Source organism: Thermobia domestica, chromosome 13, assembly GCF_964235325.1.
Source record: "Thermobia domestica chromosome 13, izTheDome1.hap1.1, whole genome shotgun sequence".
Lineage (NCBI taxonomy): Eukaryota > Metazoa > Arthropoda > Insecta > Zygentoma > Lepismatidae > Thermobia > Thermobia domestica.
In genome coordinates, this window is record NC_137466.1 from 151729487 (window position 1) to 151755502 (window position 26016).

The 26016-nt window shown below is 34.6% G+C and overlaps 1 protein-coding gene across 2 annotated transcripts in view; it reads left to right on the top strand.

Annotated features, from left to right (window-relative positions):
- The window catches only part of LOC145668637 (adhesion G protein-coupled receptor E4-like), a 701971-nt gene that overhangs the window by 512106 nt on the left and 163849 nt on the right, over nucleotides 1-26016 (top strand). For both annotated transcript variants that reach the window (XM_081736682.1, XM_081736681.1), the window contains exon 2: nucleotides 17335-17440. In XM_081736682.1, coding sequence (XP_081592808.1) covers nucleotides 17335-17440 — 106 coding nt within the window. The remainder of the gene's footprint in view (nucleotides 1-17334; nucleotides 17441-26016) is intronic.

The window sequence follows — 26016 nt, forward strand, 5'->3', positions numbered from 1 at the left end:
ATGGTGGAATGAAGAACGTGGGAGGAAACAGGAGAACCCCGAGAAAACCCACTACACGGCGTTTTTCCACCACAAAGCCCACTTAACACAAGCTGGGATCGAACCATGGACACCATCAGTGGCGGAGCCAAGGGAGGGCCAAGGGAGGCCAGGCCCTCTTGCTCAAATTCTTGGCCCTCCTAGTGCCCCCCCACTCAGATGGTGCCATTATAGGTCGACAAACGGTGAGTGTTGCCAGTGGCTACAAGTGAAACTACTTCCAAAACATCTCTCGACAACAAAGTTACGAACTGCAGAATACCGTTGCGTTCCGAATAAAATAGCTCCACTCGTTTTAGTTTGTAGTATGGGAAGATCTAATTCACGGAAATCTGTGGGATGCTTGCATTGACCTTGCCACCTGGACATTCATTTTAACCTCTGTCCATTATCTAGTTATCTCCTTTGTTTTTGACAAACAACCAGAAAATAGAAAATCAGTCGGCATTCTCATTCGCTTCAATGTTGAAAGTCATACTAAAATATGACATGCATACTTACAAATAACATGCACTGCAGTAAAACATTACACTTGTGTTGGACGAAAAAAGTCTTCGTACACTAAGTAATTGATTTCCATTGATTATGGCGACATAGAACAAATGCATAGCATCCATTAAATAATTTGGTATTATTATTATTATTATTATTATTATTATTATTATTATTATTATTATTATTATTATTATTATTATTATTATTATTATGAGTTTATCTACCAAACAACTATTTATTGATTAATAAAAATGATTAATCAATTATATTTAGTTACGTATGGTAGATGACTTCAGATTATATGATTTACTGACCGACAGTATCCCACGCTGTCGTATCTGTGCATAAGAGGTAAGTTCTAATCTTTTCTTTGTAGAAGTTGAGTAAAAGAACCTGTTTTACCTCAAAATGCTTAATTACAATTTTATTTACACAAAGACAATTCTAACATACAAGTTGATATTAACGATGCTATTTGCATATACGAGTTACTTGGCACAAAAACTAATTACACTAGGAAACTAAAACTATGCTCAAACTGTCTTTCTTAGCTAACTTTTACAAGTGGTAACAATTGAAACTCACATGAGTATATGGTAACTTCTCACCCGAAGTCCAAGGTTAATCTCTTTGCACATAGCTAAAAAAAAAAAAAAAAAAAAAAGAACGTCTCTGTTGCCTCCGTTTTTACTCTCCCCCTCTGCCAGCCTGAATCCCCATTATATTACCAAATGTTATCAATCTTTAATTTCAAATTAAGTGCTTTATGATTTTTTTTGCAATTATAAAGTCTCATTAGTTTCTATCACCGTTGTCCCTTAGGACAAGTTATTATAGCAAAGGAAAAACATATTAATGGTTCCTCTTGATTACTTTTCAAGGCTTTTTCTTATAATTCACTTAAGCACTATCACTTTTTTCACAAATTATCATATCCATTTGTTATTTTTTTTTTTTCATAAAATCTGTTTTCAACACATTATATTATCATGCGGTATTAAAACAAATCTGGAACTTCTGATGTTTATTTACCTCCATCATTCCATCCGGAAAATTAGTGTGATCTGTACACGAGGGAATGTTTTCGGGCTGCTAAAATTAAGATTACTGGTGCCATGCTATAACTTTGAGTTTCGCCTTATCTCAAATAGATGCAGACATGTCAGAAGGTTTGATCCTTGTAGATACACTAGTTCAAACGCTGTCCAAGATGAGGTCTGGTAAATATGACTCTCAACGAACAATATTCGAACAAATTTATCAAGAATGTTTGGAGATGTGCAAAGAAAATGGTCTCGAATTCCAGAGCCGGAAACAAATATAATATAGGGGTTTCTCGTGGAAACGAACTAGACATCCGCCATCGAAATATCACAAATTCATTTTGGATGAATCTTTTCCTTCATTGGAAGCAGAAAACGAATTTTCTAAAGATAATATATCTATCAAGAGAACTTTTTCTCCCTACTATTGATAGACAATCTCTGATATGGAAAACCGCTTTGTATCATGTTGCAAAATCATCAGATCAATCACCACTCTACATGCAAAAAGTAAAAACTTTTTTAAATTACAACATTGTCGAGCCTATAAGCCAGCATTATGGAGTGATCTGCAAACATTAAAGTGAGAACTCAAAATCCTGACAAACACAATTAATAGAGCAACCCAAAAGCATATAAAGCATAACAGCAATTTACACATATGGTTGGTACCTTGAACATGATTGTGATTGCCTAAGGGTCCAGAAGAAACTAGTTTTTAAAACATAATTTTAGAAAATAAAGCATAAAGCATAATTTAAAATATATAACACAATTCTTGGAAAATTCTCTTTAACTGAAAGTTTAACATACTGTATTAATATTTTTTTAAAACCAATATTTACAATGTAAAATCATTGAGAACATAACAATGCAGCAATGAAAAGCTTAGTTTCATTTCTGTAAACTTTTCGGTGTAATCCTTTGATGTAGAGAAAAGAAAAATGTAAAAGAAGAAATTTTTTCGCCAACAATGAATAGTATGCAAGAACTCAATACTATATTGTTATGTTGACTTTTTGAACTTAAGCACTTTCTGTACTTTTTGGTGGCATCTTTTATTTTCCCTTTCTGACCTTATATATACCTGTAAGGCGCACACAAATGATAGAAAAAATTTATTCGAGCAAAGCACATCTCTTTACAATGAATTAAGTAGAAAGTTCATTAAATATGAGAGAAACTAGTTGCAAAAAAATATCAATAAATAGATCAAGATATTTAGAATATTTAATGTATAATAAATATTATACATTACATACGATTAATGTAAAATAATCATTGAAATTAACAATAAAGCATAATTTAACAAGAAATAAAGCATAATGGGGGTTGCTCTAACAATTAAGTTGTATGAAAGCGAGAAGAAAACCAAAGCTGATTCCTTAACGAATTTCGTTGATCTTCTTTGTGTCTACAAAAACGCATTCCTAGAAACCTACAAGCTAGGTATCATCTCTGTGATTATATCAGTTTCTAGTGCTACATGTGAAAGGTCATTCTCTTCTTTGAAAAGATTAAAGACTTGTATATGCAATTCAATGACTCATGATAACTTGAAAAACTTAGTGTTACTTTATATTGAGAAGAAAATTGCTAAATCGTTAGATTTTTAACAAGTTGTGGATAGGTTTGCTGTTGCCCACACGAATAGAAAGATCCTCTTCAAGTAGAGGCATGAACCTATAAGTTATTTTCTTTACCTGTAAAAGTGTGTTTGCTTGCACTTAAGTCAACCAGCTATACATATTTTAAACGCCATGATTAAATAACTATTTACTTATATTAGAAATCAATTGCATTAATGAATCCTAGTTGTTTGAGGTACTAAATTCCAAAGAGTAAAATCACGAACCACAAAGATGGAAACATTCACCTTGAATACACACACACACACACACACACACACACACACATATATATATATATATATATATATATATATATATATATATATTGGAAATGAAATTAAATCTTTGAGTTTTACGTCCCACGATTATGCCGGTTAGGCTAAAGGAGACGGTGATGATGAGTAATGAATGAAATGGTGGAATGAAGAAAGTGGGAGGAAACGGGAGAACCCCGAGAAAACCCACGCACGCGGTGTTTGTCCACCACAAAGTTCACTTGGCGGGGGCTGGGATCGAACCCGGGACTCCAAGCACCAGAGATGAACGCTCTACCACTGATATATATATTGGAGATGGTCCCCTCAAAATCCTCTTGGGCCCTTCATTGCCCCCCCTGAAGAAACTCTAGCTACGCTACTGGACACCATGCACCAGAGATGAATTCTCTACCACTGAGCCACCGCGGCCCTGCTTGGGCTTGGTCGCCCATATCCAATAACTCTTTTGGTGTTGCTTAAATAACTTCCAGACTCCATATTGGCGTAGATATTAATATTACAGTCGATTGGTAAAATCAATCTTCCACATTTAAAAATTAAAGTACACACAAGTACAAAAATAAGCATTTACCATAAAAACACTAGCTGCAAGTGTTCAAAATAGATTCATGGTTTCTATAAAATCAATTGAAAATTGCTATTTTTAATTAGGCAGCTAGTGAAAAACAGCAGCTTTCGACTCCAGCCGAGTTTAAACTCAACCTAAACTCAGTTGACCAAAGTGAACTGACCCGACAACCCGGCTCGAGTAGCCTGAGCCGACAACCCAACCCGAGCTGACCCGACCCGAGTTGACCTGACCCGACCCGACCCGTTTGAGAGCACTAGTCAGTAGTTTTGTGGTGTGTGATGGAAAGGTTCAGAAAGATCAAACGGCCTACAACGTATGAAATAAGATATGTAATTCGATTCCTGACTGCAAGAAATAAGACACCGGTAGAAATTCATGGCCAAAACTATGTGTATGGTATGGTTCAAGTACTATGAGTGATGGCCAAGTTCGTAAGTGAATGAAACTGTTGAAGATGGATTTTATCATATATTACAAAACTATACAACTAATATTAGGTTATTGAGAAGTATACTATTTTCTTTTATTATTTATAATTTATTTATGTAATCTTATACGTTTTAAATATATAATTAGTAAGGCAAGATGCTCTTCCGTAAAAAAATAACACAGGGAATTTTCAGATGAGATGGAAAAATGAAAATGAAAAATTTAAGTTTTACGTCACACACTTATGCCGGCTAGCTTGAAGGAGACGGTAATGATGGGAAATGAATTAAATGGTGGGATGAAGAAAGTGAGAGGGAATGGGGAAACCAGGAGAAAATCCACGCACACCGTGTTTTTCCACCACAAAGCTCACTTGCGAAAGTTTCAAGTTTCTAAGACAAGCTATCAGAGAAAATGCCCCCTCCCAACCCTTGTGTACTCTTGTTTGAAACACCAGTTAACTGTGTTTTCCAGCAAATTAAGGAAACTTTAATATCTTCTGTGCCAAAAAAAAAAAAAAATACAGTACTCAGATTCGTCAATTTATCTTGAAGGTGTTAGTACGAAAAACATAAAGGCAACCGTGTACTTTCGCTGACGGTGGCGCAACTCTATAGACCAACACGATTTCTGTGTAGTCTCATAGTTAAAGAGCTCGCTTTTGATGTGTGTAATCTAGAGTTCAAACTTTGTTAGAGTAGAATACTTCAGCATCAAATCCCACGCTAATGGAAAGTCCTCTTCTCCATTATCTTGATATGTGAGGAGTGAACATGGGATCACAGTTACACGCCTCAAATGAAATATCTTTAACGTCCCACGAATATGTTCTTTAGGATAAATTAGACGATTGTTGAGGAAAGTAAATGATTGTAAAATCACAAACTAAATTAGTGTTCTCCTACTGGGAATCGAACACCAAGGCTACTAGGTCAGTGGGAAAGGGCCTAAGTAGATTCTCTTGATGGAAGTTACATATATTGGTAAAAATTAAAATTTTGTATCAACAAACTAAGGAAACCGACTGTACTTATTCTTTTATACATTCCATAAGTACATAAGGTAAATTTTCTTCCTTTACTTTGTAGCAATATTTTTATGATAGTTCTAAACATTGAAATTATTGTATCATAAAACATATCATTACTTGTTTACAGATTATCTCAATATTCTGACAATGTGCTAACGATTCTCTTTAAACTAATTTTGTTTAGATATTATGCTACAATTCAATTTACTTTTTCACTTGAATTACCCAGTTGTTTATCTATGTAGCATTTTAATTTTGAAAACGCTATTGTCAGCGCTTCGGATGACATACCCGTCATTTCTTGATTTTTTGACCGTGAAATGCGACATCTTACTTCAATTGCATCAATTAACTCTAGGGTAATTAATGATTTAATTTTCAGGGTAAATATTGATATAGTAAGTATTGACAAAAAAAACTTCCTACTTAGTCGCATTGTAGGTGTTTCCTTGATGGGAAGTAACATTTGACTGATCCAATAGTTTGATTACTTACTGGTGGGCTGTAACCCGTTTTCTAATATATAGAAAGAATGGTTCTTAAAAGAATGCTGCAAAACGAAAGTGTGATCATTTTGTACTGCCTGATGTGCAAAAGTAAAGTTGGGTAGAAAAAAGAAGAAAGAAATGTAAGTTTTGTGGGTATTACAAGTGTTCGATACGACCATCATGAGTAACACGGCAGACGTCCAAACGATAATTCCATTCTAGCTGACCAGGACTTATCATGGAACACAAGCATCCAGTGAATTCAGACTTCTGTATCCAACATCAAGTGCGTTATGACTAGGGATGGACAAAACCGTTTTTATTATAAAAACCGGAAACCGGTTTCTAAAACATCGAAATCCGAAAAACCGACATTTCAGTTTTCTCCAAAATTGGTTCGGTTTTCACAGAAACCGGTTTTATCCAAAATCGGTTCGGTTTTTTCGTCGGAACCAGTTTCGCTTTTTTCCAAAACCGGTTCGGTTTTCACCGAAACTGGTTTCGGTTAAAACTTTTGGAAAACTCAAAACTATTTCTGTGGAAACGGATTCGGTTTCCAGAGAACAACGAAACACTATTTTGGTCAGAAATAGAACAAATTTTGGGAAAAAATCGGAACCGGTTTTAAAAACTGAAACCGAATCCGGTGAAAAACCGAACCGGTTTTGAAGAAGACCGAAAACTGAAAAAACGATTTTTGTGACCAGCGCTACTTACGACAGATCTTGTTGGTGCAAATTCCATCACACAATACGCACGCACTAACTTCGTGGTTACCATATTCATTTACAATTTACTCGAAACTAGCACCTCTAGAGGTCTTAACGTAAACTACAAACACAAATATTTTCGTACATCAATTAACAAACCTGTATTTTTCTCTCTCTCTTTCTTCTTTTTTTTTTGTGTGTGTTGTTTTGCTACAAGATAAATATAGTTTAGCACCGCTCTCTTTGAATAACATTAATATTGCAAGCTGTTTGCTAATTGCTGCACAACTTCTCAATTGTTGTGTAGAGCATCATATAAACCGTTTGTAGTTAGAAATGTTCTCAAACTGTTGCTAAAAGGTTACTTCACTACAGCGTTTGGCCTAATATTCCGGTTCAACATTGGAGCTATATGAAACTTCGATAGATTTGAATTTTGATTAGGAATTCGAACGTTCATTTAGCTTCTAGTTGTGATTATCATACGAAACACTAGTGTTCCATGTGAAAGATTAGGTTGTTAATAACGTATCCGTGATCGTTGCATTATTTAATGCTTACTAGCAGAAGGGCTACAGAAGTACGCAAAAAATTTACAGGAGAAATGGAAGTATTTAGACTTAGCATAACCTAACCAAATCTAACCTAACATAAATTAACTTAAACTAACCTAAACTAATCTAATATTACTAGAAATAAACGAAATTATGTATTTTTTTTTCGAAAATTATGCTGAACCCCTGCACTAATCTAACCTAATGTAAACAGAAACTACCGAAATTGTAACTTTTTTTTTTACAAAAAATAGTTGAACCCCTTCTGCTAAACATTCTCCTTCAATTCACCCAAAATAACATAATCTTGCATTGAGAAGGCGTGGTTAATCCATCATAATAAGTCACGTTGCTCCAATCTCACATTATAATATTAAACTATAGAGTTCCATGTTGCACATGAAATTGCCGCTGAAGGAAATGTTAAACTAAAGTTAGTTCATCTATTGACTCACTTCATAAAGTTATATAGCTTCTGTAAATATTTTATGAATTCACTGATAATGAATACGTGCGGTGTTCATTATTACTCGTTAAGTTCAATCCGATCCAACCTATCATCAGAATCAAAAACAACGTTTAAATTCTCCACACGACCAAGATTGACTGTAATAGTTTGGAGTAATTGCTATTGTACAACTTAAAGGCTAGAAATGCATCAATAAATATATGAGAATTTTTGTAAACATATTCTTATGATGTGGTATTTTGAAAATTTCGTAGAATGAAATATGGAAACGAATATCTTGATTTTACTCAATAATTATCTGTGCGTATATATATTAAAATTATATTTGGCCTATGTTTAGCAGAAGGGGTCCAGCTCTTTTCTCTAAAAAATGTTACAATTTTGGCAATTTCTGTTCACATTCGGTTAGTTTAGGGTAGGGTTGGTTAGTTTAAGTTAGGTTAAGCTAGTTTAGGTCACGTTAGGTTAGTTTAGTTTATGTTATATTAGTGTAGGTGTTCCGCATAATTTTCCAAAAAATGATAAAATTTCGCTTATTTCTACTAATATTACGTTAGTTTAGGTTAGTTCAGGTTAGCTTAAGTTAGTTTATGTTAGGTTAGGTTAGATTGGGTTAGGTTATGTTATGTCTAAGTACTTGCATCACTCATTTCTCCTGTAAATTTTGTGTTTCTTACGTGCTTTTGGACCCCTTGTACTAAACATACCCCTTATATTTTAGTACTAAGTTTATAATAGGAGTAACCAAATTTTGAGACGCAGCGCTCCTTACACTTCCATATATATTTTTTGTGTGAGGCTAGTGCTATTGCAACAAAAAGATACCGTGCTTTATTTGATGAAACCATTTAGTTTCCTTATTTTTGCAAAAAGGAACTAGTCGTTTAAGTTACTAAGTTCTATTATGTTAAATGTAAAAATAAAACATCAAAATATTATTAATGAACTGATCAATAATACTTGTATAAGATGGATCGGTATACAGGTGGAATCAATAAAGTTTGGAACTCATGAATGAATCGCTTTTCCAAAAATTCTTGTTTAAATTTGCAAATAGTTATAGGGAAAAAAGTCCTTTGTTTTATTTTTATTTTAGACTTAATTCAGTGATGTCAATCCATGGGGGAAATCCCATTTTGTGGAAATATTTAACACTATTCATTTCTGAAAGTGTCGATGGAAATTTTTATCGAAATTGAAAACACACAATGCACTTTTCATTATATATGTAGTGTTTCAAAACAACACTGACAACGTTTGGGAGATGATTCTTGACACCAAGATAAAAAGTATTGACCAACCTGGCTGCACAAATGCTTCCTTTCGGATTTATGGACTGCCGAAAACATGAAAAAAAGAACTTTAAAGATCCATAGCTCAAAAACTATGGTACATACTGCAGTCGGGTCAAGACTTTATTTAGAAACTAGTATGTGTCCTATCCAAATATCCAAGTTTCACAATCCCACGGTATTTTACCAACAGTTTTTATAGAAGTAGTTGGTGAGTACTTCAAATTATATGCCCGTAGCTAAACTCCCTCTATAACAATTGTTGATTAAGTACCTTAGGATTCTGAAATATGTATTTTTGGATAGCGCACGTGCTAGTTCCTAAGTGAAGTCTTGACCTCACTACGGTAGATCCCATAGTTTAGGAACTATGGACCTTTAAAGTTCATTTTTTCTTGTTTCCGGCAGCCTATAACTCCGAAAGGAAGCAATTGCGCACCCAGGTTGGTCTATAATTTTCGTCTTACCTTGGTGTCAGGAATCACCTCCCAAAAATGGTTGATGTTGTTTTGAAACACCCTGCATATACAATGCCAACTAAATTCTCTAGGAGTGTGGAGCAGACATAATAAGTCATCTATGACCGTGAAATCAGTGTTAATCGTCTAATTTTCGTCTGATGTCGTTTCATTATTATGGGGAAAGTTCATGCTAATGCGGGATGACTTAATTACGTATGATTCTCAAAAATCAAACACCAGCAAAGAAAGATTGTGCTCTGGTATTTAGAAAAAGAAAGTAAAACAATGAACGAATGAAACAAAATAAAATATCAAACGAAAAATATTCAACTCCGAAGACATTCTACATTAAAGCTGGGAGAACGAAGTTTCTCTAGTATCGTTATTAACGATTCGTTAAGCTCAGTATAACATGATAACATAAAATACATGATGGAGTTACAGCACATCATACAACAATATAATTGTTTCCGAGTATGAGAAATACTTATTTACAAAACTGTGTTCTAGATGTCGAAGATCAAATTGACAACTGATTCACTCAGATATTGTGAAACGTAACATATAGTAATTCTATTTTGATATTGTTATTGTTATAATTTTGTAATTATTATAACTTGGGATACTCAGTCTTAAATTGGGATATTTTGCCCTTCGAGATATGATTTTATGACGTTTTAGATTGGCACCACTGGTATAACTTAAAAATCAAAGATCTTCAAACCATAATAGTACGTATTTCACGACCTTGTATAATAGGTCAAGGCCAAGTTTGATCCAGATCAAATAAGGGGTTGAACTCGTACGATGTATTATATTGTTCTTTCATTGAATTTTTAGAGAAAAATCGAATGAAGAAGAAGATATAACGTCAATTCGTTTAGTTTAGTTCTTAAAACTTTTCTACTGTGTATTCACATACTGAAAATTTCTTTATTTTGTTTTACCATACAGTAATAGTTTTCCTATAGCATTTCTATTACCATTAACTGATGAAGAGTGTTTAATCAGTGACGAGCGAAAGAAGGTTTCGGAGTTTTCACACCGCCTTGATCAAAATATTATGCAAAGATACACTTTTACCATATTAAGATGTATGGATACAAGCCAGTGCCTACACTAGAAATGGGCAAGGGGGCCGGACGCCCCCAATAGCATATTCAAGCCCCCCATCCCAACTGCTGTCCTTCAGAGCAGGTCCATAGCCAAAAGTATTTCATTTCAGACATTTATTGTGGCCTACTAAAAATTATTCTCATCATATACATGTATATATTATATGTACGTATGAAGGAAATAAACTATGTATTTAACGTGGACATGAAATAAATATAAACCGTTTTTGTATTATATATATATATATATATATATATATATATATAGGGTGTCAATAAACTATACCGGCAAACTGTGAGGTGATTTCTCACACCAAAATAAGTCAATAAGTTCCTATGGACCTGTGGGGAAAAGTGATCTGTTGGACCTGTAGGAACATTTCAGAGATAGGGATGTCCAAAATCGCAAAAAAGTTAAATCTCAAGAGACCCTATTTCGAATTCGAGAAATCGTGTCGTGATTGTCCTTATCAGCGTAAAGGAAATCACGCATATACAATCCAAAAATTCATATTTCATTAATGTTCAGTGGGTGTACGGATTATTCCCTGCAAAGTGAAATTCCCAGGCACGCCATCAACCAATTTTTGAAATATGCTCTGACTTTATGATTCATTCAAAGTCGGCAAACAATAAGCCTTGACAGCAGTGAACATGGAATCCTTTGGCGCGATGTTGGAGGTGTTAAGGATCGTCAACAACATAGTCTCTCGTACTCGGTAAAAGCATCTGCGATGTTTTCTTTCAAGTTTATAAGTGAAGGAAACGTCAAATATACGGTGACGAAATGCATCGCATCACATGTTATTCCGAACACACACACACCCAAAAAAAAAAATAAAACATGGAGCTGCCGGTTCCTAACACTTCTGACTCCCTTCCAAAGCACTAGATGTCGATTGTTGTCAAGGCTTACCTCCTGCTTACTTTGGGGCCTCCTTGAAATCAGGATATATCTAAAAACTCTATTGAGAGCATATTTCAGAATTATACCCTCTAAAGAGTAACCCTGCACACCCAATGGAAATTGATGTAATATGTATTTTTGGGCTGTGCATGCGTGACGTCCTTTGCGATGATAAAGCCCATTCTACACAGTTTCTGGAATTCGAAATGGGGCCTGTTGAAATTTAACTTTTTCGCGATTTGGACAACAGTCATTGGACAACAGGATTGATTAACATGGTAGCTGGTGTAGAATGTGGTGATATAGAGTTTTTTTCTTTTTACTGAATCAGTGAATCGTTAAGAAACTGAAAGTTCGCATTATGTAATCCACGAAGTGAACCTTTAGTTTTATGGCAAAAACACTATAACTTTACTCACAGAAATATTAATTTCGTAATTCATATTGTAGGCCAAATACTCTCCATATCAAGCTCATTCCTCCATTTTTTAGAACTTGTAAACCGAATACTACTACTTTTCTTAACCCACAAGTCTTCTACAGTTGTAATCGTCGCGAGCGTTTTCGAAATTTGTCGAAAAACAGCTATATATCTAAAATCTGCTCGAGTATATGGTTTGAATGCCACAAAAACAAGGTTGGATTTTCTTTGGTAAAGCAATGTGGTGTAAGAACCCTTTTAAGGTAAGACATTGTGTTCTCACACTTGCTGTTGAAGCATTAACTTTTACCGTTTCTGCATATAATTTAGGTTATACGCATTGGGGAAAGAACTTTTATATAGATACAATATATCTAGGATCTTTAAAACATCACTATTGCTCTTGGTTTTTGATAAAATATTTCTTTAACAATTTCAATTTCTAATTTGAACCTTTATCTATTGCAGCGTAGAGGATCCAATAGTTGCAATACTTCGGAACTGTTCAAAAATGTTTCTGATTCGATAGCAAACAATCGGGGGATTTCAATACTGTTCATTATTCCCAGTAAAATTATCTTTTAATCTGTAATACTGTATGAACGAATGCCTAACTAAAAGTTTAAGTTAGATGCATTGCTTCTTCTTCAGTCAAATTTAGAGATTTTTCGTCAGCAAAATCTTTTCAAGATTGGAGAATCTTTGTAATTCGCTTCAACGGAGGAAATTCAGGGTGTGATATTTTAGTGCGAACCTTCTGAAATTTATCTTTGGCTATAGTAAGCATGTTGCCAAATCCAGATTATCTTTCTGCTCCAAAACTGACATACAGAACCTCACAACTTGATCTACTTATCCGAGAAGCATTTCTCTGCCTTATAAAGCACTGTTAGATGACTCAAATGTTGATAGGATTTGAGAACTAATACCCATTGAGAAATAGTAGCTGCAGAACAGATACTATGTCATCAAAATTCTATTGAATAGTTTACACTGTTTTCAAGTGTTTAGTTCATCGTTGATTCATCAACCTCATAGGCTTATATCCTGTGCACATCTGCGACACTGAACATTTTCTTAAACAATTTGTAGCAACTTGGCTAATTCAAAATACTCGTTCACATTAGGGATCGTTGAACGAGTATGAATTGTTACAATATGAAGTTGATGATTATATAACAAGAATATAAGGGACTGCCTCTTGAAGTTCTTGTAATAATTTTAGAACATCTTGCTTACATACGGCCATCACACTAGCACCGTCTTAACATTGACACTTTTAAAAAAAAAGTCTGCTTTGGAAAGAGCTTCAAAGTTTTTTTTCCCCCCTCGCATGTCTTTAGATAATAAATCCGATAATTTAAAAAGACCTCAATAAATGTTCATGCACCTTCCGTTCTTTCACAAATCTCACACCTACTGACTCAATTTTCCGTACTATAGGAGTTTTGTGTTTCATACACTTTCAACCAAATAAACTATGATTCATTTTCACCATATTCTGTTCTTATTTTGCCCAGTACACCTGTTATTTCGTTCTGAACTTCAGGTGACATATTCTGAGAAATAGGTATAACTATGGACTTCCATTTCGGATCTTTTTCCATTCTGTACTTGAATATTGCTGTAAAAAAATGTAGTAGAACTTAATTCGTAGTTCTTACAGATCTTATTGTCCATATTCTTAATCTTCACGATATGGTAGGGAACTTCACTACCTTAGTGACACATTCAACATGATTGATGTTTCTTACTCTCTGTTCCGTACCTGGAAATATATTAACATCTTTCCCCTTGCACAGTCTAATTTAAGTTCATCATAAATTTGAATTGCTTCTGCTTGGCTTTTAGAGGAATCATACAAACCAAATCCTTTCGCCCGCTCTAATGCTCACTTTGAATTACATAAATCCTGTCACAGTAAAAGTCTGATCCCGTAAACTATTTCTTAAAATTTTCCTGCAAGAATAGCAAAAAGTTCCTAGCTCCGTAAAACTGAATATTCTAACCAAGATCTTTTGTGATTTGTCGTTCATGTAATGCAATTTGAGGTTGTAGCCTCTGTACTTGGCAATTTGATTTAATATTATCTACCTAATCTTCAACACCAAGATGTCACTGTGACTCTTCATATTGATCACTTCTGTATCATTGGTTTTGAACATTTGGTTCTTTCGGCCGGCTAATAGAAAACTTATCCTTGTTATCTTGAAAAAGATGGCTACAAGAAACGTCACCACATAAACCATAATATATTATTTTCTTGTATGATCTCATACTTCAAATGAGCAATATAAACACCAACATAATATACACTGAGAATTGGAAAAAATATTCTTTAGCTAACGTTAGTTTTTTCCAAATTAAGAACTTTCTACAATGATTTACTATCCTAGTCTGTGTAATATTTCTTGATTTAAAAATATGATTTTTTTTTGTTTTATAATGCACGTTTCAAAGTTTAAATTGTTTGCCTCATCTAAGATTCTCCAGTAAAACTATATAACAGAAACAATTTATAAGATAGTGTTATATCACATTACCTTTATGCAGAAACAAATGTGGAGTATGGATTTAAAAATGAAAGAAAAAATGTCCAAGCATGAACCCGGCATGATTTTTAAAATAGTTGTGAAACACCGCATTTTATTCATTAGTATGATCGCTCACACCAGTATTATGTTTTACACATTGAATGTAATCTAGCAAGATTCGAAAAGACAGTTTAGCAAAATATATAATGATTTAATTCAGAATAAGTGCTTTTCTGATGTAATACGTCATATAATTTATTCTAAAAACTATTGCTAGGCAATCATGCCTAGTATAAATATCAGTGACTAACGTTCAGATTAGGCTAAAAGTCCTTTTTAGGCTTTTCGTCCTTTGTGACGCTCTTCCCCACCAATTTCACCGTTACTTCTACTGTTGTCCTAGTTGAGTCCCAAAAATGACGAAATTTCAGCACAAATTGATGAACAATGTTTCTAAATAATTATATAATATTTAATATATATCCTGTTATAAAATACATCAAGCAAATTTGTTAATATTTCACTTGGGAAGCACGGCTAATTACTAAGGGGTTGGCCCCCGTGATCTCCCCCTTTACAAACGAGTTGGTCCAAAATAATTATATTGTAATGTAGGTTAAGTAATATTAAACTATATTTTCGGTATTAAAAAAAATAGCTGTCCCTCCAAAAAAATTAAAGCTGGTGTCGTCACTAATAAAAGCACTTGATATTATATAAACTTGGTACATCGACTGCCCCTTGACGATCTCTGCATACAAGACTGCCTCTGATTTTATTACGTAGAGCGAAGATTTTTTTTTTCATATTACCTAGAAACTCCCACATTAGAGCTAATTCTTGTACTCCAAGAACTCGTATTGACCCGTTTGTCTCGTATGTTTCAATAACAATTGAAGGGTCAGGGGGAAGAACGCTTTCAGTCCATTTAATGAAATTTTTCAGGAGAGGAAAAAAAAAAACAAGTTATTCATTAAATAACCATTGTAATTACACTGTTAGAAAAATAGTTTTAAGTTTATATCATAGCAAATCTATATATATAAAAGAGAACGCACAAATCCTTTGTTACCTCATCACGCTAATACGGCTGAACCAATTTCTTTTATTTTTGGGGGGTTATTAGGATTTGGACCCTAGATGGTTTTTATCATATCACTTTAATTTTTAATTACCAGTGTCTTGAGATAATTGACCATTCAAGTGTCCATAACGTACAAATCCTTTGTTAGCTCATCATAGCTAAATCTAACCGTATTTATATGCAACCCACATGACCGTGTCACTCGGCGGGTTAACATAAATGACAGGCGATATAATGTTAACATTCTTCTATGGTTTTTATCATATCACTTGAAAGCGAAAAAGTAAAAATTATCTAAGTAACAAAGTTTATTGCGTTCCAGGGTGACCGCAGCGAAGCGGGGTGAACGCTGCTAGTATTGTATATATGTAAAGAAAAATTTTTACAGCAAATTAGAAAATTAGTGCTGGAGAAAGTTGGTGTTGGAGATATCGATTTTTTTGGACTGAAAGCTTTCTTCCCCCTGGTCCTTCAATTACGTTCGAAATTTGAATTAAGTAGAATTCTCATTAAATAAATTGCAATATAAATTATCTGTAATTATTGCTAGTTGAATATTTTTTGTGACGTAAGAGTGAATAATGTAATGTGGTAAACCTAAAGCCTAGAAAAACCAGGGGGAGCAATATTGCCCTCGAGTTTTTATTTAGTTTATATGGATTCATATGTATTCAGGATTTCCTGTTTTTTTTATTATTATTATTATTGTTCTGTTAGATGAAAGGTTCATTTCCGCTTTTTATCAACTGGAATATACTGCATGTTTTTGTAAAGAAAATAATTCATGTTATGCTGGCCGATTTGATCCCACCTTGGTCATAAGTGATATCCATCTTTGTTTTCCTCCAAAATTCCTTTCATTTGTTTTTTATATCTAAAATTTATGTTACTTTCTAAAAATGTTACTTTTCTCCTTTATATCACCACTTATGCTTTCATAGAACTTGTCGACTGCTAGTTACAATAGTGGTTTTCTGCATAGTATTATTAAAAATGCGGTATAATATATAAACAGTTTTACGCACTGTATATCGAGCGTTTTTTTACAAATAAAGAGCACAATTCCTTGAATAGCTTCTTTTTTAAAAATTTAGTTCAACACGTTAACTCAAATTGAACAAAATAAACTCTGAAAGCTCCTTAAAACCAGCGTAGGCAAATTTGACCCTCCCCCCTGGTCCTTCACTTAGGAGATACGAGCACGGACTTTCTAGGGTTAATGAAGTGTTAAGCTTTGTTTCAAGCAATTCAGGGCCAAATGACGTACTAAAACAGCGTTTACCTCTCTGAAGATCAATAAATGACCTAATAAAGAGGAACCAAAGTGACATAAAATAATTACCACTTATAATAGCAATTAATTTTGATTGTAGTTGTGAAGATGTTTTCTGAAATTTACACAACACGATTATTTCTGATGCATCAGAGGGTGAATGCATATTGAGACTTCAAAAATGATAATTTGGATATTTATTTATATTTCTGTATTCTATGGCCTATGTATTCCATGAAAAATAATAATTAATATTCATATTATCGTTTCTAAAGTGACGTGGTGACACAAAAACTGCACGATACTTCATACAATTAATATCACTAAAATTCATGATGGTAAGTCTCAAAAGTAACAAATGCGTTTTATTTCTGGTAATCGTTACACTTTTAGCGAACAATATATGGCTTAGATATGTGAACTAACTGGCTATAAATAATTATATTCTGTATATGTAACCTAATGAATATTTCATGTGTGTAATTTTATTGTTTCCTTTTATTTTTCTAGTTTATTCTCCGACTTACGGAATTTATCTGGAACTACATTGATGAACCTTCTGGCAGCCTTGTTTATGGCTCAATTGCTTTATGTTATTGGAGTTGGAGGGGTCGAGGTAAGAAGAAATATCTCTGCTGTCGTAGAACTGGTACACATATATTTTACTTTCACTTATTTATGTATTCATGTATGATGCAAATTGCACGACTACTAGGAAATGATAAGTTTAATGATTGTAAGAGGGGAGTGAATTCATGAATTACTCTTCACGAATTATTGATTCCTATTTATGTTCTTAGCCACTGATGAGGATACAGGATAGGATCTACAGTTTAGCCTTTTAATGATTTTATTTCATTTATTTCCTTTAGGCTAAGGAAGACGGATGATTAAGGCAAGTATGGATGATGAAAGAATTGGTGGAATGAAAATGTTGAAGGAACTAGAGTACCCCAACAACCTCACGACACGAGGTTGTCCACCACAAACTTACTTGGCCGGGGATCGAAACAGGGACCCCAAGCACCAGAGGTAGGTGCTTTATCATTGAGCCAACGTGCCTCTACGTTTAAAGAGAACGAAGTTAGTAGAAAATTAAGGGGCATTTAATTAAGTAATGGTGCAGGGGTAAAACTGAGGGGAACGCTGGCAGACGTCGATCTCCCACTTCCAAAAATATCTTTGTCGCCCCCCCCCTTCCTAACAAATTACAATGGAAAAAGATGCACACGGGAAACGGTGTGCCATCCCCCTACCGTTTCAGATCCACTTTTACCCCTGGTGTGGGGACTTTAATATAAACAGATCATCAAATTTCTTCAGAAGTTAGTTCTCATTACTCGTTACACACCATATAAATGGTTTGTTCATTAGTATTCTTTTAACTCTCTTCTTTAGTGTTCACATACAAACAATGGTAAAAAGAAATAACTTTGGTCATGGTGAATGAAACTATTCACGTATAAACAGTGATAAAAACAAACAACTTTGGCCATGATGAATCCTAACTAATATACTTGTTCCCTATGTCATAGACAATAAGAATTCTTAGTAACATTAACCATATCGCATGTAATTGAAAATTGAACAATAAATGAAATTTCTAGCTTAATGTAACACGATTATTCCCTAAACACTAAAAGAGGGGAACAATTAATGAAACTGAATGATAATTAAATAATTAGTGAACTGCAATTTAGGAGAAAATAGGAACACCCAGAAAAGACCTGTAGACCTTACATTGTCCACCTCAAAATTACATGGCTTGGAATCGAATCGCAGAAGCTAGTAATAAAGATGAGTGCTCTTTCGCTGAGCTGCGCGCTTCCCAATAATGTTAAAAATACTCAATACCAACCTTGAAGTTCGGCAGTAGTCCTAACTCTGTCTTCTAGCAGAGCTAACAGTGAGAGTAGCAAAATGACCTCCAATTGGTATCACCATATTTCTGTATAAATGGAATAAGCGTGAATTTCCATGTACCCGATTTATATTCCTTTATATTAGAATAATAACTTTAAAAATAATACCTCCAAAATTCATGACCATTTTATTCAAAGAAAAGAAATATATATTTGGTGATCAATAACTTCTTCTATTAGCAACCCAGCCGTCTATCGACAAGCTACTGTTTACTCGAAAAAAAGAAATAATATGAAGAACGTTTATTACTTCTAAATAGTTTGCAAACAAAGAACAACGTTTGCTAGTGCGAAAGAGTTTACGAAATAATGGAATAGCAAAAGAGCGTATACATTTCCTCTTCTCACAAGTTTTAACGTGTTTTCTGTCCACAAAGTCATCCTTTACAAGGCACGAGAGACGCACAAATTCTGTGGGACATTGTAAATATAATGGAGAAGTAGCTCGCTCGTTGTTTTTAAAAAGACGAGGAAAAGTAGTGGGTAAATAGCACATTGCCCAGGCGGCTGCATGTCTCCGCAAAATACAAATGTTTTCTGCATTGCACCATACTTTTATTTTAAAGAGCTTTTTTTTTTTAAAAAAAAAAATGGAACTCAAGCATATGTGAGACTAAATTACTGACAAAATTGTAAAAGAGAAATATAGTCAAAACTTGTCTTAAACATTACAAGAGTTACACTACATTGTGTTAAACTTGTGATACCAATCAGTGGCGTAACTACAATGGAACGGGTAGAGCAGTTGTTCCAGGGCGCACAGTAAAAGAGCGCAAGGACGAAAAAAAAAAAAGAATACGAAAAACTATTCCTTATGCAAAGAGCGTTTGAAAACATTTCGGAAGGTGCGCTATGACTATTAAAAGTTAATTGGCAACAGCCGATACCTGGGGCGGATTCAGGAATTTTTGAGGATTACGCAGGTCTGAAAAATAAATTTGAGACATTTTTCGATATTTGGTTCCCTAAATAAAAATGTGGACTGCAGTGCTTCATAATGCGTATTTATCTCCGCCCTTCTGGAAGCCGCATTTAGGAAATCCATGTTATTCAACACGAGAGAATCCAGGATTACCGTGAATTGGAAACTTATACATTATCTGCGATAAGTGGATAACGCACTCATAATCTTCCTTTTGAGAGGAATTTTAAAACACTATTTTTTTTTTTTTTTACCACGGCCTTTGAACAAGCGCTTCGTTAGGGATTAATTTATATATTTTACTCCTCATGGAGGGGCGAGTAAGCCCCGTGCCCCCTTTCTGGATCCCCAGTGGGCGATACTGGGACAATCGTCACTGTAATGCTTGTCAATCTATCTGCCTAGTGAAAGTTTTGCATAGTCATTGCAATTTGCGCATCGCGCCCCCTCCCGGGAATAAAGCGAAAGTTGGTACTGTTTGAAACCTGGTTGATACTTATAAAAGTATCCTGTACTCCCTACTTATATTAAGAATTATAAGCAATGTTATCATTCTACCTTTAACACGTTGGCTACCAACGTCCTATATATGGGACACAGCGGATTTTACGAGGGACCGATTCATAGACATAAACCACCACTATAGACCGGTCATAAGAAAATTACCTTACCCACAGATCATCTGCTAGAACGAGCCCGAGCGTCTCACATATGGGCCGCTGGTCCTTGGTGAAAACCAATGCGCCCCAAATATATTTTCTGTGGCGGTAGCGAACGTAAACTATAAAAGTAGCAGTTTGGATTTAAAAATGAAATGAAATCTTTGAGTTTTACGTCCCACGGTTATGCCGGTTAGGCTAAAGGAGACGGTGATAATGAGTAATGAAAGTACAGTTAACATTTTTAATTTAATTTCGTACGAACATAATTCATACTAAGTATGTAGTGATAACTTAGGAAAAAATAAGTAAAAACTAGGTTATTAAAAATAGGTTTCTTATTAAAAATAACTTTGTATACTGTTAGTATATATATAACGAAGCAGATGAAATGTATGGCGCAGGGGACGGGCTAAAGTAAATCGATGGTCGATCGATCCAGGGTGCACTCATATCAATAAAAAGTTTAATACTTTCTAGTTCTCATTTTGCGTAGAAAGTAAAGTGAAAAATGCCTTGCAATATTGTACTATCAATTATTTACGCGAACTAACCAAGGGGGTTCTCATTTTTCTATCAACCTGTTAAGATTAAATATATCTCGTAAAAGAGACAAGTTAGAAACTCTCACAAAAATCTACAGTGAGTGAAGAGAACAATATATGGCATAAGACTAACATCTACTTATTTGGTCGATGCGTAAGTTCATGCGGTTCTTATATTTTACTACCATCTAGAAGTGACATTTCTAAACGAGATGGGACTTTGTGTCTAACAACTAAAATTGTAAATTTGTGAGACACAGTACAGTAACGTTCAATTTGCACCACTGTAAGGTATATGCTTTAGCTAAACACGTTGAACAATAACATTTTTTTTTACAATTTTAAAGAAACGATTATAAAAGTAGACTAATTACATAAAACATACTTTGGTGGACACGAAAAACCCCTCGTTAGTAGCACGCCGGTTAATACAAATCTTTCTGGTGTGTTGAGTACTATTGTTATATATATATATATATATATATATATATATATATATATATATATATATATATATATATATATATATATATATTCGGGTGTCCATTATTTTGGACAATTTCGTGTTGCGATACGCACACCCTCCAAATGTATTCTATGGGACCATAAACACGCATTAGTGAAATAGCAGCTCTCTACGAGAACGTTAACACATGCCGACCTGGCGACAAAGTCATGAAATGGCGTTTCCACATTATAATATAATTTAGAATTTCCAACCGTGATACTAAAAGAGACAGAGAAACGAAACTTTGCACGAATCAAGTAGAGAAAGGACGACATCTGTTTATGTATTGGTAAATAGCACTGGATTAACAATATTGCCAACCCAAGGTAAAGTTGTGTTTTTGTAAATTGAATGACCTAAATTGAATATCAGCATTGGAAGCAGCAATAAAAATTAAGACAAAAGAAATTGTAAAGGCAGATCAGTGTTGCAAACTTTTCGAGAAATAACCTATAATATATGTTGGCGCACACAGGGAGTGAGTAACTAACGTTTTGTACTCATTAAATCAGATATTGACAAGAATTGTTTTTATTTACTCTAGGGCTAGAAGCATTCGCTGAACAGTGTTGCCATCAAGAGAAGGGAAAAATTGAGTTTGGAAAAGATACAATAACTCGGAAAAGGGCACTGGTGCTGTATGGTTTAAAACCTATAATGCGAGCCAGAAGAGCATGAGGAGTAGTGCCATGGTTATGTGAGATCGATAACTGACCAAGATATACGACATCTTGTAAAAGCAGAGAACTAAGGTTTGTAAAAGAAGGCAACGCAGCACAGCAGCGGCTTTTTTATTCTTGATTTCATCATAGTTATTAGCGTCCTCAAAAGCCCTCGAGTACATAAACCCATGCGAATTGAACGCTGATTTAATATTTTAACGTTGCCATCCTTCACACACCTTACTTGTCAGCTTTTACAAGATATCGTATGTCTCGGTCAGTTATCGATCTCACATAACCACGACACTACCCCTCATGCTCTACCGCCTTGCATTATAGGTTTTAAAGCACACAGCACTAGTGACCTTTTCCGAGTTATTGTATATCTTCCAAACTCATTATCTTCCTTCTGTTAATGGCAACATTGTTTAGCGAATGCTTCTAGACTTAGAGTGGTGGCTCAGTGGTAGAACGTTCACCTCTGGTGCTAGGGGTCCCGGGTTCGATCTCAGCTCCCGCCAAGTGAAAATTGTGGTAGACAAACACCGTGTGCGTGGGTTTTCTCGGGGTTCTCCCGTTTCCTCCCACTTTCTTCATTCCACCATTTCATTCATTACTCATCATCACCATCTCCTTTAGCCTAACCGGCATAATCGTGGGACGTAAAACTCACAGATTTCATTTCATTTCTAGACTTAGAGGTAGCGCAAATAATTCTTGTCAATATCTGATTTAAGTTGTACAAAACGTTAGTACTTCACTCCCTGTGTGCGCCAACACATATTATAGGTTATTTCTCGAAAAGTTTGCAACACTGATTTACAATATCTTTTACATCTCTTTTCATTGCTGCTTTCAATGTTGATATTCAATTTAGGTCATTCAATTTACAAAAAAAAAAAAACTTTACCTTGGGTTAGCAACATTGTTAATCCAGTGCTATTTACCAATACATAAACAGATGTCGTCCTTTCTCTACTTGATTCGTGCAAAGTTTCCTTTCTCTGTCTCTTTTAGTTTCTCCATTATCACGGTTGGAAATTCTAAATTATATTATAATGTGGAAACGCCATTTCATGACTTTGTCGCCAGGTCGGCACGGGTTAACGTTCTCGTAGAGAGCTGCTATTTCACTAATGTCTGTTTATGGTCCCATAGAATACATTTGGAGAGGTTGCGTATCGCAACACGAAATTATCCAAAATAAGGGACACCCTAATATATATATAAACCTACTTACTTCCCGTTAGGCACAAATTTTGTCTCATTAGCGCAAAACCTCCTCCGTCTTTCCTAGCACCAACTACTTGTTTATATCCTTTCAGTTATGCCCACTTCAGATTCTTCATCAAATCATCTGTTCATCTCTTCTTTGGCTTTTCAATTATATTTGTGTAGAATAGGTTTACCCTTCATGTTCTCTTTGTCATTCCTGTATTATGCATTCTTTTCACATAATAGCCGTTTAACTTTTAGGATTTCTTTGAAATGTATTATAACGTTTACATATTTAGTTATACCTTCTGTTCTTCATTATATCGCACGGTTACTTCTCCATTTATCACATTTGATTCTTCGTTATATCACAGCGCGGGCTACTGTGATCCAGGAGTAGAGCGCTTTTCTCTGTTGCATGGAGTTCCTGGTCCCATCCCCGGCGAAGTAAGTTTGTAGTGAATGACATCGTTTCCGTGTGTGTTCTCCCGTTTCCTCCCACGTTATCATTCCACCAATTCATTCATCATCGTTCACTTGTCTTGATCGTAGTCTATCTTCGCATGTTTTCTCTCTTAAGTATCACTTCTATCTTGCCATTGTATCACACGCTATTTTTCTTTAATTATCATTTACATTTTCTCCTTTAGTGGCTAGCTCTTCAATATATCACGTTCTACATTTTCTTCTCCAATATATCACATTTTCTTCTTCAATTATCACTTTTAATTCTTCATTATATTGTCTTATTGAAATTTTACTTGTATCTCTACATGATATACACTTTTCTTCTTTAAACCTCTTGTCAAGCTCTTTATTACATCGCCCCTTTTTTCTTTAATTATCACTTTTAGCTGTTTATTATATCGCATTTCATTTTCTTGTTTATTTATCACTTCTTGCTGTTTACTATATGCATGTCTTTTGTTTTTAATTATTACTTTTCCTCATCTTGTATCGTTTTCTTCAAATGTTTCCTTCTGTTATTTGACTGTGACTGTATTGGGGGAGCATAATGGCTTAAGTAACAATAGCCAGTAATTTATTTTAATAAGAGTTTATTTTTGCACTACCTAAGAATTTATTGTAGTATTAGTGTATTGTGTAATACCTCAAGCTGTATTTTTGTAGTATTCCGTGATTTATTGTAGTTTGTGGGTAATTTCTCAATACAACATGATATACTGTAGTATGAATGTATTTTTGAAATACTCCTAGACATGTTGTAGAATGAGGGTAGTTTTGTGCAGTACTTCGGGATTCATTAAGGTATGAGTGTATTTTTGTAACACTACGGGATTTTTGTAGCGTAAGTGTATTTTTTTTTTTTTTTTTTGCAATATCACGGGACGTATTTTTAGCACGAGTGCATTTTTGCAATACTCTGAGATTTATTGTAGTACGAGTGTATTTTTGCAATAACCGGGATTTAGTATATACACACAGTGTGTTGGAAAAATAACAGAACTTTTTAAATTAAGCAAAACGGATCAGGTATTTTACCAATTGTAGTTCTTTTTATTCAAAATAAATCCTTTCTGCACCAATACACCGCTGACCATGTTCAACCAATGGTAGCATAGAGTTTTTAATGTTCTTTTTCGGAATTGCCTCAATGACTCTCGTCACGTTAGACTGGATGTCTGTAACATTGTCATAAAATGTTTCTTTCTAGATCAATTTTAATTTTGGGGAAAGGAAATAGTCACACGATGATAAATTAGGCGAATACGGAGGACGTGGAAGAACACAGGTTTGTTTTTTTAGACAAAAAGTCACGAACCGTCACGGTTCTGTGACATGGTGCATTGTTGTGCAATAAAGAACAAGTGCCTGGCGTTTGATACTCAAGCTTTACGCGAACGATTCGTTACCAGAAACGCTCCGTAACATCCAGATAATATTCACCATTAACAGTTTGACCCTATGGAATGAATTTCCGAAGTATAATTTCTTTGGAATTTGTAAAAATAAATGAATATTGTCTTCTCACGTGACTTTGTAAAACTCATTTTTTTTCGCCTTCAGAGACCCTGGAGATTTAAATGTAGCACTTTGACATTTTGTTTGCGGATCGTACTTGAAGCACCAAGTCTCGCCACTAGTTACCATCGATTCTAGGAATGTTCTGTTCCGTCTGGCTGTTTTAATCAGATCTTTGCAATGTTCAACGAGAGCAAGTTTTTGGTCGTCAGTTAAGGCGTGCGGAACAAATCGAGCACAGACTTTCCATTTCTTTAAATCCTTTGTCAAAATTTCGTGAATCATGTCTTTCATTGTATTTAATTCCTCCGCCATCCATCTCACAGTCGAATTCGCATCGTGAGAGATCATTTTACGTACTTGTTTCACCAACTCATCGCGATCTTTGTTTTTCGGTCTGCCAGGTTTTGGGTCGTCTTCTAAAGACTAACGACTCCCGGAATCGCGTATACCACTCAAACACACGTGTACGAGTTAGGCACTCATCACCATTCACATATTTCATCATTTCTAATGTTTATGTAAATGTGTTACCTCAGAATTTAATATTTGCTCTTTGCTCCATCGTATTTTGTGACAAGGTGCAACCAGATACACTCACTTTTCTTGTTATAGCTTGACACTCCTTTAATCAATTCTCATGATTGTGGTCTCGTTTTCTTGAGTAAATATTCAGCTTTCCGATGATGTGTTGTTTCAATAGTTGGAGGTAGTGGTTATCTGTAAAGAAAAAAGTTCCGTTACTCTTCCGACATACTGTGAAATGAATATGTACT